The 11879-nt window shown below is 44.1% G+C and overlaps 1 protein-coding gene across 5 annotated transcripts in view; it reads right to left on the bottom strand.

Moving 5' to 3' along the window:
* LOC109485017 (alpha-N-acetylneuraminide alpha-2,8-sialyltransferase-like) overlaps positions 1-11879 on the bottom strand; it is a 35961-nt gene that overhangs the window by 8164 nt on the left and 15918 nt on the right. Inside the window, exon 1 of one of the 5 annotated variants that reach the window (XM_019788404.1) lies at positions 11103-11420. The exons of 3 other annotated variants lie outside the window; for them this stretch is intronic. In XM_019788404.1, the coding sequence (XP_019643963.1) occupies positions 11103-11120 (18 nt within the window). In that variant the 5' untranslated portion in view covers positions 11121-11420. Of the gene's footprint in view, positions 1-4933; positions 5002-11102; positions 11421-11879 lie in introns of those variants that run through there. One more of the 5 variants, XM_019788408.1, reaches the window with a different exon arrangement.

The following is an 11879-nucleotide window of genomic DNA, read 5'->3' as shown; positions in this document are numbered from 1 at the left end:
GCCCTGGATCTTCTCTGGTATACTATCCCTGTAATGGCGACTCCCGACAGGCTTGGGGTGCGGCGAACTGTTCTCTCAACGGACAAACTCCCTTGGCATGCTTATCTCTCTATTTGGCCGATTTCTACTCTTTCCAGTCGCCTCCCCAAGCCTGGTATAGGCTACGCGATGTCGTCTGCCATTGCGACACTGAGCACTATTATTAAGGCTTAGAGGGTTCACAATTTAAAATCGTAGATTTAATGATTCAATAACGATTTAACGCGAAGTAGTAAGATTAAGTAGCTTTAAAGTGTTACTTTATTTACATTGTTTTTGTTTTCTATTTTCCTTAGCGTAAGGGCATTTCATACATTTGGTTGTGATCAGGCCATCTGATGATGAGGGGTCACTTCAGATCACTGACCTGTAAGTTGAGGCTGGCTTGTCTGAACACCACGGTTAGATTTCTACGTTATAAATATCTAGTCTCCACCAGACTCCTTTGCAGGCTGAATAAATAGTAGAAATCGGCTAAGGGGAACATCATTGGCCAGAAGAGTTGGCCACTTGGCCGGCCAGAGGGTCCACCAGACTCCTTTGCGCAAGCTGGACCCTCTATGGCCGGCCAACTCTTCTGGCCAATGATGTTCCCCTTAGCCGATTTCTACTATTTATTCAGCCTGTAAAGGAGTCTGGTGGAGACTAATAAATATCACCGGGCATCTACAACTTGAAAGTCTACAGGGTTCGCGCAGACGTTTGTTGTTTCACAAAGACGTGTGCTCGCCCTTGTTGTTTGAGTAATTAGGATCTATTAGGTTTTATTCTATAATAGGTCTTATTCAACACTTTTTTGTACTTTGCCATATACATTGTACCATGTGTAATTGTCGTGCACTAAAGTTATTCTTCTTCTGTAATGTCCTTTCGGCGGCCCCGCCGACAGCTAGTGGAAAGGGCTCATGAAAGAGCAGCTTCGTCACCGACAAACCCTTGAACACTAGGCAGAAAGGCCACGCGACAGCCTGGTCCGTTATCAGTATAGACCACAAAACAACATGATCCACAAAGAACAGACGACCAGGCGGCCGACAACAACCTCTGCTCCGGAAGGCTCTCGTGGCTTTGAAAGACGCAAGTTGAAAGGCAAACCAATAGATTAGACTGTCTCTCTTGTCTCATCGGATCATATGGGCCTGCCATTGGGACCATATTTGCATTCAGACGGCAAGAATAGGAAGGAGAAATATAATTAATGTTCTAAGAAACGTTTTTCGAGGGCTGCAGTTGTACATTGTGTATTCCCAGGTCAAAACCTCACACAGTAACAAGAGGTCCCGTACTCCCATGTCATCCTACCCTGGGAACCAGACTGGATTTCGGGACGTTAGCCAGTTCCCTTCGGTGATCCAAAGCAGTTCGCCTGCCTATCTAAATTACCGCTACGGGGGGAGTTGGCCAACTCTCCTCGGGCTCACCCCCTCTCCACGTAGCGGTAATTTAGATAGGCGGACGTACTGATTTGGGTCACCGAAGGGAACTGGCTAACGGCCCGATAGCCATTCTGGCTCGCAGGGTAATGTCACTCATCCATCTACTCCAGGTACAATGCATGTAACAACCGGACAAACATATACCACTTGCTGCACGATGTAACCCCAAGTGTACGTTTCATCTATCGACAAAGCCTCTTTCACGTGTGTTCTGTCAGGAGCGACACTTTGTCGGATGCAGAGGTAATCAGTCTGCCGGTGTCTCCCCGGTCCACACCAGCTAATTGCACGGAAACCTCCAAGACCAGACGTCATAGATCTTTTGTCACGAGCCCACCGAGGTTACAATTCTGGGTATCAATCAGTGCGAATCCACAGGGGCAGCCAACTTGACTTAGTTACGATATATATCATGTAGATGTCGGAACAAGGCGGTGCTATTTAGACCCATGGCATGAGGGCATGAGGTACACTCAAAATTCTCGAAAAAAAAATTATTGGCATTTAAGAATACAAGAAAATCCAAACTTACAGTTTTACTATTACTTTTAGAGTCCATTCCGCGTCACCGAGTGGGTTGTTATTGTCATTATTTAGAAATGTTTTGAATTCTTTGTAATTGTTTGTCTAAGAAATTTCATAATTTGGAAATATTTTGAACATCTTGTCAATATTCTAAATAATTCCCTGGTTTTCTAAAACGTTTGAAATATTCCTGATGTGGAATATGACATTTCCAATAGTTTCTAAATATTTCTAACAGCACTCTACCATTTTTTACCATTATTTCGAATTATTTCTAACATTTTGTAAATAGGTCAGTGGGATGGGAAGGAAGTAATTCACACATCCCTGTGAAGTACAGGGTAGACTGCCTGGGTGTCAGGCATTGATGCCTTACAACAAAAGAGCCACCAGTGTCCAGCAGTGAAATCTAAAAATATACAGAAGAATACAGAAGAGTAGGATTAGCACCTACTTTTATGGGGGCAATTACCCACATCTACCATTTTTCATTTGTTTGAAATAGTTCTAAATATTTCGAATAGTGAAAGAAACAAATGGGTAGTTCAAATTTATTCTAAATAAAGAGATCTTTGTACAGTCACTTTCAAAATGTTTCAGAAAAATATAAATGAATTCAAATATATTCAAATTTTCATTTTCAAATTTTTGAAAAATTTAGAACTTTTGTTACTAGGGTATTCTTTTCTTCTAAATAATTCAAACGTATTAGAAACATGGAGAAAAAACCCACTTGGTGACGCGGAATCGACTCTACAGTCACTTTCAAAATGTTTCAGAAAAATATAAATGAATTCAAATATATTCAAATTTTCATTTTCAAATTTTTGAAAAATTTAGAACTTTTGTTACTAGGGTATTCTTTTCTTCTAAATAATTCAAACGTATTAGAAACATGGAGAAAAAACCCACTCGGTGACGCGGAATCGACTCTATCGTACATCTACAAACCTGCAAGTTGTTGAGACTGAATACCCAACGAGACCATAGCATGTCCAGGAAAAAAGATACAAACCCCGGAAGTTTTGCTGCAGTACCATAGCCAGCCACCAGGAGGCATTTGACCTTGACCTTTGCCTTCCTTAGACCTAACCACATACCAAATGTCATAAGAATCCATAAAGGCCTCCTCAAGTTATGCTGACCACAAGTATACGGAAACTCAAACACACACACACACACACACACACACAGACCAAAAACATTTTCATGTAAAGTCAAACCTGCCCAAGGCAACCACCCATGGGAAAGAAGAACAGTTGTCATCATGGACAGGTGGTCTCCTTACAGACATGACAGAGGGCTGCCTCAAAACATGGCTAAGACATCAATGGTTTCCAAGTCGAGTTTTTATGTCAAGTACTGTAAACATCTTCAGTTCTGTGGTGAATGCATATGGGGAGGGTGGCACACGGCACAATTAGTGTCAAACAAAACATCGTCCAGCAGTTGAATGAAACTGGCCGGTTTCACCATGATTTCTCATTAGTTATTACCTATGATTAGCCTCCTTCGCAGTCTTGTTGGGCGTCGGCGTTATTTTTTCTCTGAGCGACGCGAGTAATAATTACTAATATGCAACAAGCGCGAAACCTTCTCTCCGTGGCAAAAAACTCCCTCGGCAGCAAATCGTCCCTCGCGGCCGCATATTACTCGCGTCGCTCAGAGAAAAAATAACGCCGACGCCCAACAAGACTGCGAAGGAGGCTAATCTATGATCAACACGATCAAAAATGATGTGGTCGCCATGGGCAGGTATCGGGCCTTGAACTGGCGGACCGAAATCACTGTGGACCGAACTCATGGTGTTTCATGCGTTGGCCAGGTAGTGGCCTTGGACAGGTTGCGTCAATGGGGACGATAATTGGGACCGTGAAAAAGCGGTCGTCATGGCCAGCTTGAATAGGTGGTCACCTTGGCAAGTTTGACTGTAGGTAACAGCTGTAGACTGGGAGTGATCAGTGTGTCCGGGGGAGGTGGAGGTGGCAGTAGCAGTAGCAGTAGGCGTGCGGCACGGCAGACACAGACAACATGTGGTGCACAGGAAGGTCCTAACTACCCGGGCGGGTCATGGCGACTAGACAGCATACCTGTCTTAACCTGGTCGGGTCAGGCCTATCAGAAGTCCGTACGGATCAACCGAGAACAGAAATGATAGCCTCGGTGCAAGGCTGTTTCCAGGGCCCACACAGGCCAGGTCCTCGGCTCCAGGGCCAACAGGCTCCCAGGAAATTATAACCCTCCTTCTTCATTTACACCCTGATCCACTATGGTTATTAACTTTGTGCCAGCCAAGGTGCCAGACAGTGTGCTGGGGCTACACTGACCAGTTCCTCGGGGCCAGGGCCAACATGCCCCCAAGGAAATCATGCACATACAACCACACACCATCCAGGCACGATGTATAGCGCTAGCGTCCGATGACGGCCTGCGTCCGACTAACTAGACATGATGCACTCCCTGTTCAAATGGATATTTATTCTGGTTCAAGATGATGACAATTCTACTTCCACTTTTGAAACATAAATGACGAAAATCGCTCTTCCTATTAATTTGTACTTAACTCTCAATCATAAAGGCCAATTACAGATGTTTGGTCAAAGGACGAATTCGAAGAAAGGCATCACTGACAACACCGTACTCAGAAACAAAATACGGCAAAGTTCCTGACTAACTCTGACTTTCAGTGTCCATTAGAAAGAACCCCATCTGTCTTACTACTTACAGGCCAAAGTTGAACTTGAAACAGACTTTTTCTGCAGATTTGACAAGTTCATTGCAGTTCAAGGACAATTTCAAGGAACTGCTTACAATCACTCACTCACTCACTCACTCACACACACATAAACACACACACATACACACACACGACAAAAATAAAATTGGACGTACACAACATTAGACATTGAGGCTTTGAGAGCTAAAATACGTACATCGTTCCTGTTGAGGTCACCAATCCAAATGTCCTGTTGCCAAGGCTTCGACGCTTTCTAAACAATCTTGGCACATTTCAGGCTTCAGGTAATCTCTGGAGAACAGGGCAAGTATGTAAACTATCCGCCCAGATTCCGGCCTGGCCCGCAGAAAAGAAACATATGGCTGTTGGCTCTGAGTGGAGACAGACGACAAGCGCAAAAACAAGACAAAATGCCGGGAAGGGTGGATGATAGGAGAGGAATGTCATGGGCGGGCTCATGGACAAGGTCACCCGACTCCCTTAGGCCCACTTTAGACTGGGAACGGTATACCGTTCCGAAACGCTTCGCCACCGGTAACGGTTCGTCTTTGAACTGGCGATACGTGTAGGTACCGCTAGGACAAGGGGCAGACGCTCTAAACTCGACGTAATCCTTACTCAACAGCGAAGAAACTTCTTATTCCGGTGACGTGGCAATAGTAATGGCTCAGGCACCCACGCTAGTTCTCTTCTCCCAAGAATGTCCAAGCTTGTTCACTAAATATGATAACAACCATTTTCATTTGGGTTGAAGCACTTCAACTTGAATATACGTGAATACAACCTTATATGAGACATTCTGCCGAAGTGCTATGCAAAACACATTACGGGTTTCGCGCATGTACAGTACGTTCTGCCGACGTGGTGCATTGTGCAACGCACATCGACAGAACGTCTCGTTTTAAGGCCGTATTGACGTATATATCTAAGGACTATAACAGTTATACTTTTAAATATACTCGATGAGAAACATTCACAATTCGTCAGTCGTAAAGGTTGTACATGTATTTACATGTATTTCTATACGGCCCCAGGTTATACATTATGTACAGTGATTAACTATATACATTTATGTGATCTCTATTCTGTGAAGCCGCGCTGTTTCAGCTATATTTCTTTGATTCATGCCGATGATGGTATGAGTTGTACTTATTTCTACACGGTCCCAGGTTATACACTATATACAGTAACATTAACCGTTATGTCGTCTCTATTCTGTGAAGCCGCGCTGTTTCAGCTATATTTCTCAGTGATATATTGTGACGTCTGGCAGGTTTTATCCCGGAGGTGCCGTCTAAACGATTGATGGTGCCAGCCCGTCATGTATCAATTGTCTGTACATTCTGCTGATGGGATCTTAACAGGGCTCCAAATTCATTTTTGGGAATAGGTGCTAAACTGAAAATTGGGTGCACAAAAAATTTTGGGGTGCACCATATAAGACACAATAAGTATAATATCAGCAAAAACTAATCATGTTCCATTTCTAAAGAAAATAATGATGATTTTATTATTTGTCTGGCACTTGTATATGCTGTATACTACTATATATTTAAGATCTTTACATACGTAAACCTTCGAAAATATTTCAGTGCACAGAAGAAAATTGGATGCACTAACTTCTTAGGTGCACATGCACCCAGTATTTCGAGCCCTGTCGATCTAGAAATGTGCATATAGACAGACCTGGCAGACAGAACTTTACAACTCCCTTTCTGAGCCCCCAGCACGGATACAGATCAATACACGGCCGCGGTGGCAGCTTGCAACTGTCCTAGATTATTGTGAGGGACTGATCGTCTGTAGCATCGGCCATCGATGATCATCGATGCTAACGTCTACAACTCTACACCAGGTTATGGTTCGATGTTGTCTGCAGAAGTTGTAAGTGTAACACAACAAGAATCCATAGGACACAGACCTCCGTGAAGTTGTAACACTTTTTTTGTGGAACGCGCGAAGGTGCAACGTGTCTAAAATTACAAAAGCAAAACAAGTTGATACATGTACACGCAGAAAGATCGACAAGAGGTCAATGACCTTTGTGGACGTACTAACTTTATTCGATTGGCCTGCTCACAACCCTACAGTTTAAACGATTCCACACTATCATGTCAAATTATTTTATTTCAATACGCGAAAACACATGTACATAAAAAATAGAACAAACCTCATCATTTCTATTGCAAAAACTAATTATATACCAAAAATCAAAGAAATCGGTCAAAATCCACCGTGAGCTACAGCTGCGAACACACAAACACGACCGAAAACAGTACCTTCCCGCGGAAGGATATCTCATTCCCTGAAGTAATGAGGCTAGGCAACTCACGTACACAACGTACTACAAGAGACAAGGTACTAATCGACGACTGTCAAAAAATGATTCCCATCATTTATAGAGTGTACGAGTCACGTGATGTTCTCTGTCCACCAACATGGCGGCGGACTGCTATTTACACTTCATCTAATCGTAACTCAAGAATTTTCGGGCATTACTAGTAATCGACAGATCTTCGAAGGTCCATTGAAAAAAGCACCTCCCAGCGAGTGAAGATAAACATGACCATCATTTCTGACCCAACTAAGCCAGAGACACATTTTTGTGTAAAGGATCCGCTAGGCTGGAGAACTAACTCATGATTCAGTTACGCAGTCGACATTGACATTGGGCTCCGCATTAGCTAGCTGGATCAACCCCAACCTTTGAACATCTGCCAGAAAACTCAAGATTACTACAACGTGTTCGTATATCATGATTACTCCTTTCACGAGAGCAACCCCCTATCATGTTATATCAGCCGTGGACTTCGGTTTCACCGCAGCGGCCCTTCTTTACGAGATGCGGGACCGTGGGATGAAATTAGACACTTCTCCAAGCGGCCAGGAATAATGTTATGATGTGCTGCTGCGACTCCCCACTGTCCCACTGACGTGTCCCTGTCTAGTTATAACTGGCGGCCTCTGGAAACTGGCGTGTTTATAGTTACTGGGGCGATCGTGACAAATTGAAGCGAGGATCTTTATGTAGGGCGTGCAGGAGCAACGTAAATCACTTAGAAAAATAAAGAGGTGCAAAATCGCATCAGCACTTGGTCCAGATAAAATTACGGTTATGTATTGGGTTTATTTACGCTTAGCATACCAGAGCAAGCCAAACAGAGCAACGATATAAGCCAAATATGTAGACATTCGTGTGTACAGTCATTATGTGACGATTGTCGATAAGAAGAACAACAGATGGTGCTTACCACAAATTGGTTAGTGGTTGTTGTACAATTGAGTGAAACCTAAGGAAATTGCAGAAAATCAATAAAGTAATTTTACAACCGTAAGGGCCAAAAATGTAACGTTATTCCCCCCCATAAATACCATTATTTTTCATACGGTATGTTGGTGGGGCTTTTTGCATAATTAGAGTGAATACTTTTAGACTGTATCTGTATTCTACAGAAAGATCGCGAAAATAATATTAGCCATGCACTCGTTTGATCAGTGAGGCATTTCCTGGCGGCGCACATGTCGATAGACGATCGAATATGCAAACGGCCCAAATTACCGTTACGGAGGGGAGCTGCAGCAGCGCGGAACAGCCAAATTACACCCAAATAATGGTGAGAAATATGGTCGGCTATTCCAGCTATTAGCCTCGCCATACATAATGACTTTTGACATATTAGAGACGACGTGATAAAGTAGGGCAACATATAGATTTGTTTTCTAGTCAAAATAAAGACAACAAACAGATACTACAAAATAACAGTAGCCGATGTTCTGTTTTTCACCCCTACTTTAGCACACTAGCAGCACAATGGCAGTACGATGGATCACGTAATCTAGACCAAGCAGATTTTTTTGGTGTCTGCAAAAGACAGCATCAAATTTTGCCATGCAGTATCCATTTACGTACTAAAAATATACCTCTACAAAAAAGAAATCCTGCTAAAACCTCTCAAACACGTCAAAAATAAGCCGAAGCCTAAATTTCTGCTTGGAGAGTGTGAATCTCGATGCAGATAAAATCGTTACAAAAACTATTAATGCAAGCCAGAATAGGGTCTATGTACCTGGTACTGTGACTAATACGGGCCATAGGAAAACACACTCGACGACGTCTGCTGTAAAAATAACACTGTTGGTACCAGAACTAACACAGGGAGTCCAGAAAAAAGAGACTCCCGAGTAGTGTAAACATACAGTAGAACACTTCAACTATGCTGTCAAAACTGACTGACTTTCAGTTGGAGTGCTTTGGTGCTAATCTTGGTCTTGGAAAGCCTTTTTTTGGTTTCGCATAACCTGTACATGGCCTCAAGGGAGCACGGGCCAGTCTCGTACAGTAGGTATGATCCTCTAGTCTAGCTCCTGTCACACATTTAGAACCTTCCCCCGAACACTAGCCAACCACGGTTGACTGCATGTTCGGGAGCAGTCGGAACATACAAATCCAAATCGAATCAAATTTGAGTTAAATCTGAGTCACATCTTACCCCCACACACGCCCTACCTACTCCTATTTAACCACCAGCCAACCATGGCCTCCCGTCCACATTCGAATGTTTGAAACATTTCGAAACATTCGGCGCCCACCATAATTGTCAGTATTGTCAGATGAGTAAATCACAACCACATGAAGATTTTTCCAATTGAAATATTTCAACTTTTGTACAAAATATTCCATGATACCTCTTTAACACAGTTGGGACAAAACGTCACATGTACGGTTTTTTTCCACCGCGTGGCTGAGACTCATTGTCATGATCAGAAACAGCCCGGTTCGGCTCAAATTCAGCTCAAATTGACCTCACACCGGTAGATTCGCTGCCCCACTGATGCAGGTCGTAAAGCTGACATATTGAAACGACGGCTCCATCCAAAACCGGCTCAAGAAAGGCGTTGGGGTAATTCTAATAAACTGGTTCAGAGCCAGACCAGGCGAGAGCTTGCCAAGCCTGTGATACGGGCGGAATATCGCCTGATGGACGGTGAATGGCCGCATTATGGTCACACGAGGAGGTACTCAAGAGCCTGCCACTTGTACCTGAGACGTGCCCAAACCCTAATCTCCAAACAGATCCTTTGATAGCTGCAAATACAGTATCCAATTGGGCAGGGAGAACCCATTTGCCAGGCAGTTACCATTTGGGCTGGCGTAAAAGAGAGCCTGTTCAAAACGCCAAAAGTAAGCCTAAGTCTCTTACAATGGAGATTAGCCCAAACCTGGCTAGTACTTGGCCAATTTATTCAAGCTTCTCTCTCTTCTGTATCGGTATAGCCGGTATAACCGCCCTTCGGCGTAACACACCAGCTTCGCAGGCACGCGGCGCGGCGGCAGTTAGCGCTTCTGTTTGGACACCAAGAGTATATTGAGTAACTGTTTCGTAATTTCCAGTTGCAGTACTAGAACTAGAACGTACAGCGTATTCCACAACCACGCGGTCAAAAATGACAGATATGATACGTGAGTGTAACGGCAACAGTGGCATCGAACAAGCTGTCATAGCATGAATTATCACTACAATAACGAGACCGGATAAAAAACGTAGAGTAGAACTTGGTGGACGTTTGACAGTACATTATGGCCAAAGCAGAAAATGTTCACATTATAGTGGCTCAGTGGGGAATGGAGGGTGATCAATAAGTGAACATCATGGCTGGTTGAAGAGCCACGCGTACGTACAGATGGCAGGTTAGGCACCTGGCTACGTGGCACCTGTGCCTACGGGCAGAATCCATCCGTACAGACGACAGTCTACTCTACTTAATGAGAATATCACCTACATCACCTGCTTAAAATCATCCAGTGTAATTTCAGGGCGGCAAACGTAAAAAAATATTATGGATGAGGAAATCTGTCTGATATTGACATTTACTGATACCTTTTAGCACATTTTCGACATCATTTCATACTTGAAGCGTTTGAAATAGCCACAAAGGGAGACAACAGGAATCAACTTATTTTTGGCACCACCAATAAAATAGCTAGATCGAACCTACGATAAGCTAATCTCCAAGCAGATGTTTCGGTGGCTGCAAAACAGTATCAAATTGGCCAGCCAGTATCCAACACGCCACCCAACGTGTTGGATACTGTCTGGCCAATTTGATACTGTCTGGCCAATTTGATACTGTTTTGCAGCCACCGAAACATCTGCTTGGAGATTACGATAAGCAACCGTTTTCCGTCAGTGACATCGCATTTTTGCCTCACAGATGCTGTTGGATATGGTTGACTCGGCTTGTACTTACTACATTAAAGGAATGGCCAGAAAATTGACTTTGAAAATCCAGTTTTGCCGCCCTGAAATAGCATTGGATACCTTACTAAGACCATGCCCAAGCTTCTAAACACCATGATTACCTACCAGCTCCCGGCTGTCCATCTCTCGTCACCGCCCGAAACACACAGCCTCCCCACTACGGTCCATCCACTCGCGCCCGCCAGCACCTTTCCACCCGGCACGGGTCTTCACGTTCTACCTGCTCGGGCCTGCCGTCCACTTCAACCGTCTATCACAACTCCCAGCCTCCGCCACACGTCAGTGCCTTCATCTCGTAATAGCCTCTTATCCCGGAGCGGTGTAAAAACCGTGTTTTCTCCGGCGGTGGGTAGCAGGATCAACAGCGGGTAGGGGCGAGGTGTGGGAGGACGTGCCTTGAACGCAGAGTGCTCCCCACTGACGACAGAAGTCGCGGGGGCAATCTCAGTATTAAACACCAAGGGGTCGACCGTTAATCAGAGGTATAAGGGGACGCACCGTTACTGATGTGCGACTGGAGGCGGCGCTGCAGGATGAGCGCACTCTTTGGCAACAACACGTTCTTGCTGACATCTCATAATGATTTCTGACACAAAAACCGGCGGGTGCGGTCTGATATCTGTAGCAGACAAACTTTTAAAGGAAACTTAGGTTCCAAATTTGTAGGAATTCCGAGGCAGGTGTTAATTAAATAGTACGTTGATAGAAGCAGAAGAAACCGACGCCACAGTATGATGCCGAATATATTGCCTCCCGAACACGAGCCGAACTCCCCCAAACCTACTCTCCAAGCAGAGGTTTGGGTTTTGGGGGTATTTTTAGCGTGTTTTTAGGCTTTTTTGTCGGGGTTTCTCTTTTGCACTGAATTTTTTTCCTACCAAA

The sequence above is a fragment of the Branchiostoma belcheri genome, unplaced genomic scaffold (assembly GCF_001625305.1).
Source record: "Branchiostoma belcheri isolate BF01 breed outbred unplaced genomic scaffold, Haploidv18h27 scaffold72, whole genome shotgun sequence".
Classification (NCBI taxonomy): domain Eukaryota; kingdom Metazoa; phylum Chordata; class Leptocardii; order Amphioxiformes; family Branchiostomatidae; genus Branchiostoma; species Branchiostoma belcheri.
Note: the sequence above shows the minus strand (reverse complement) of the source record. Positions and strands in the feature narration are given on the sequence as shown.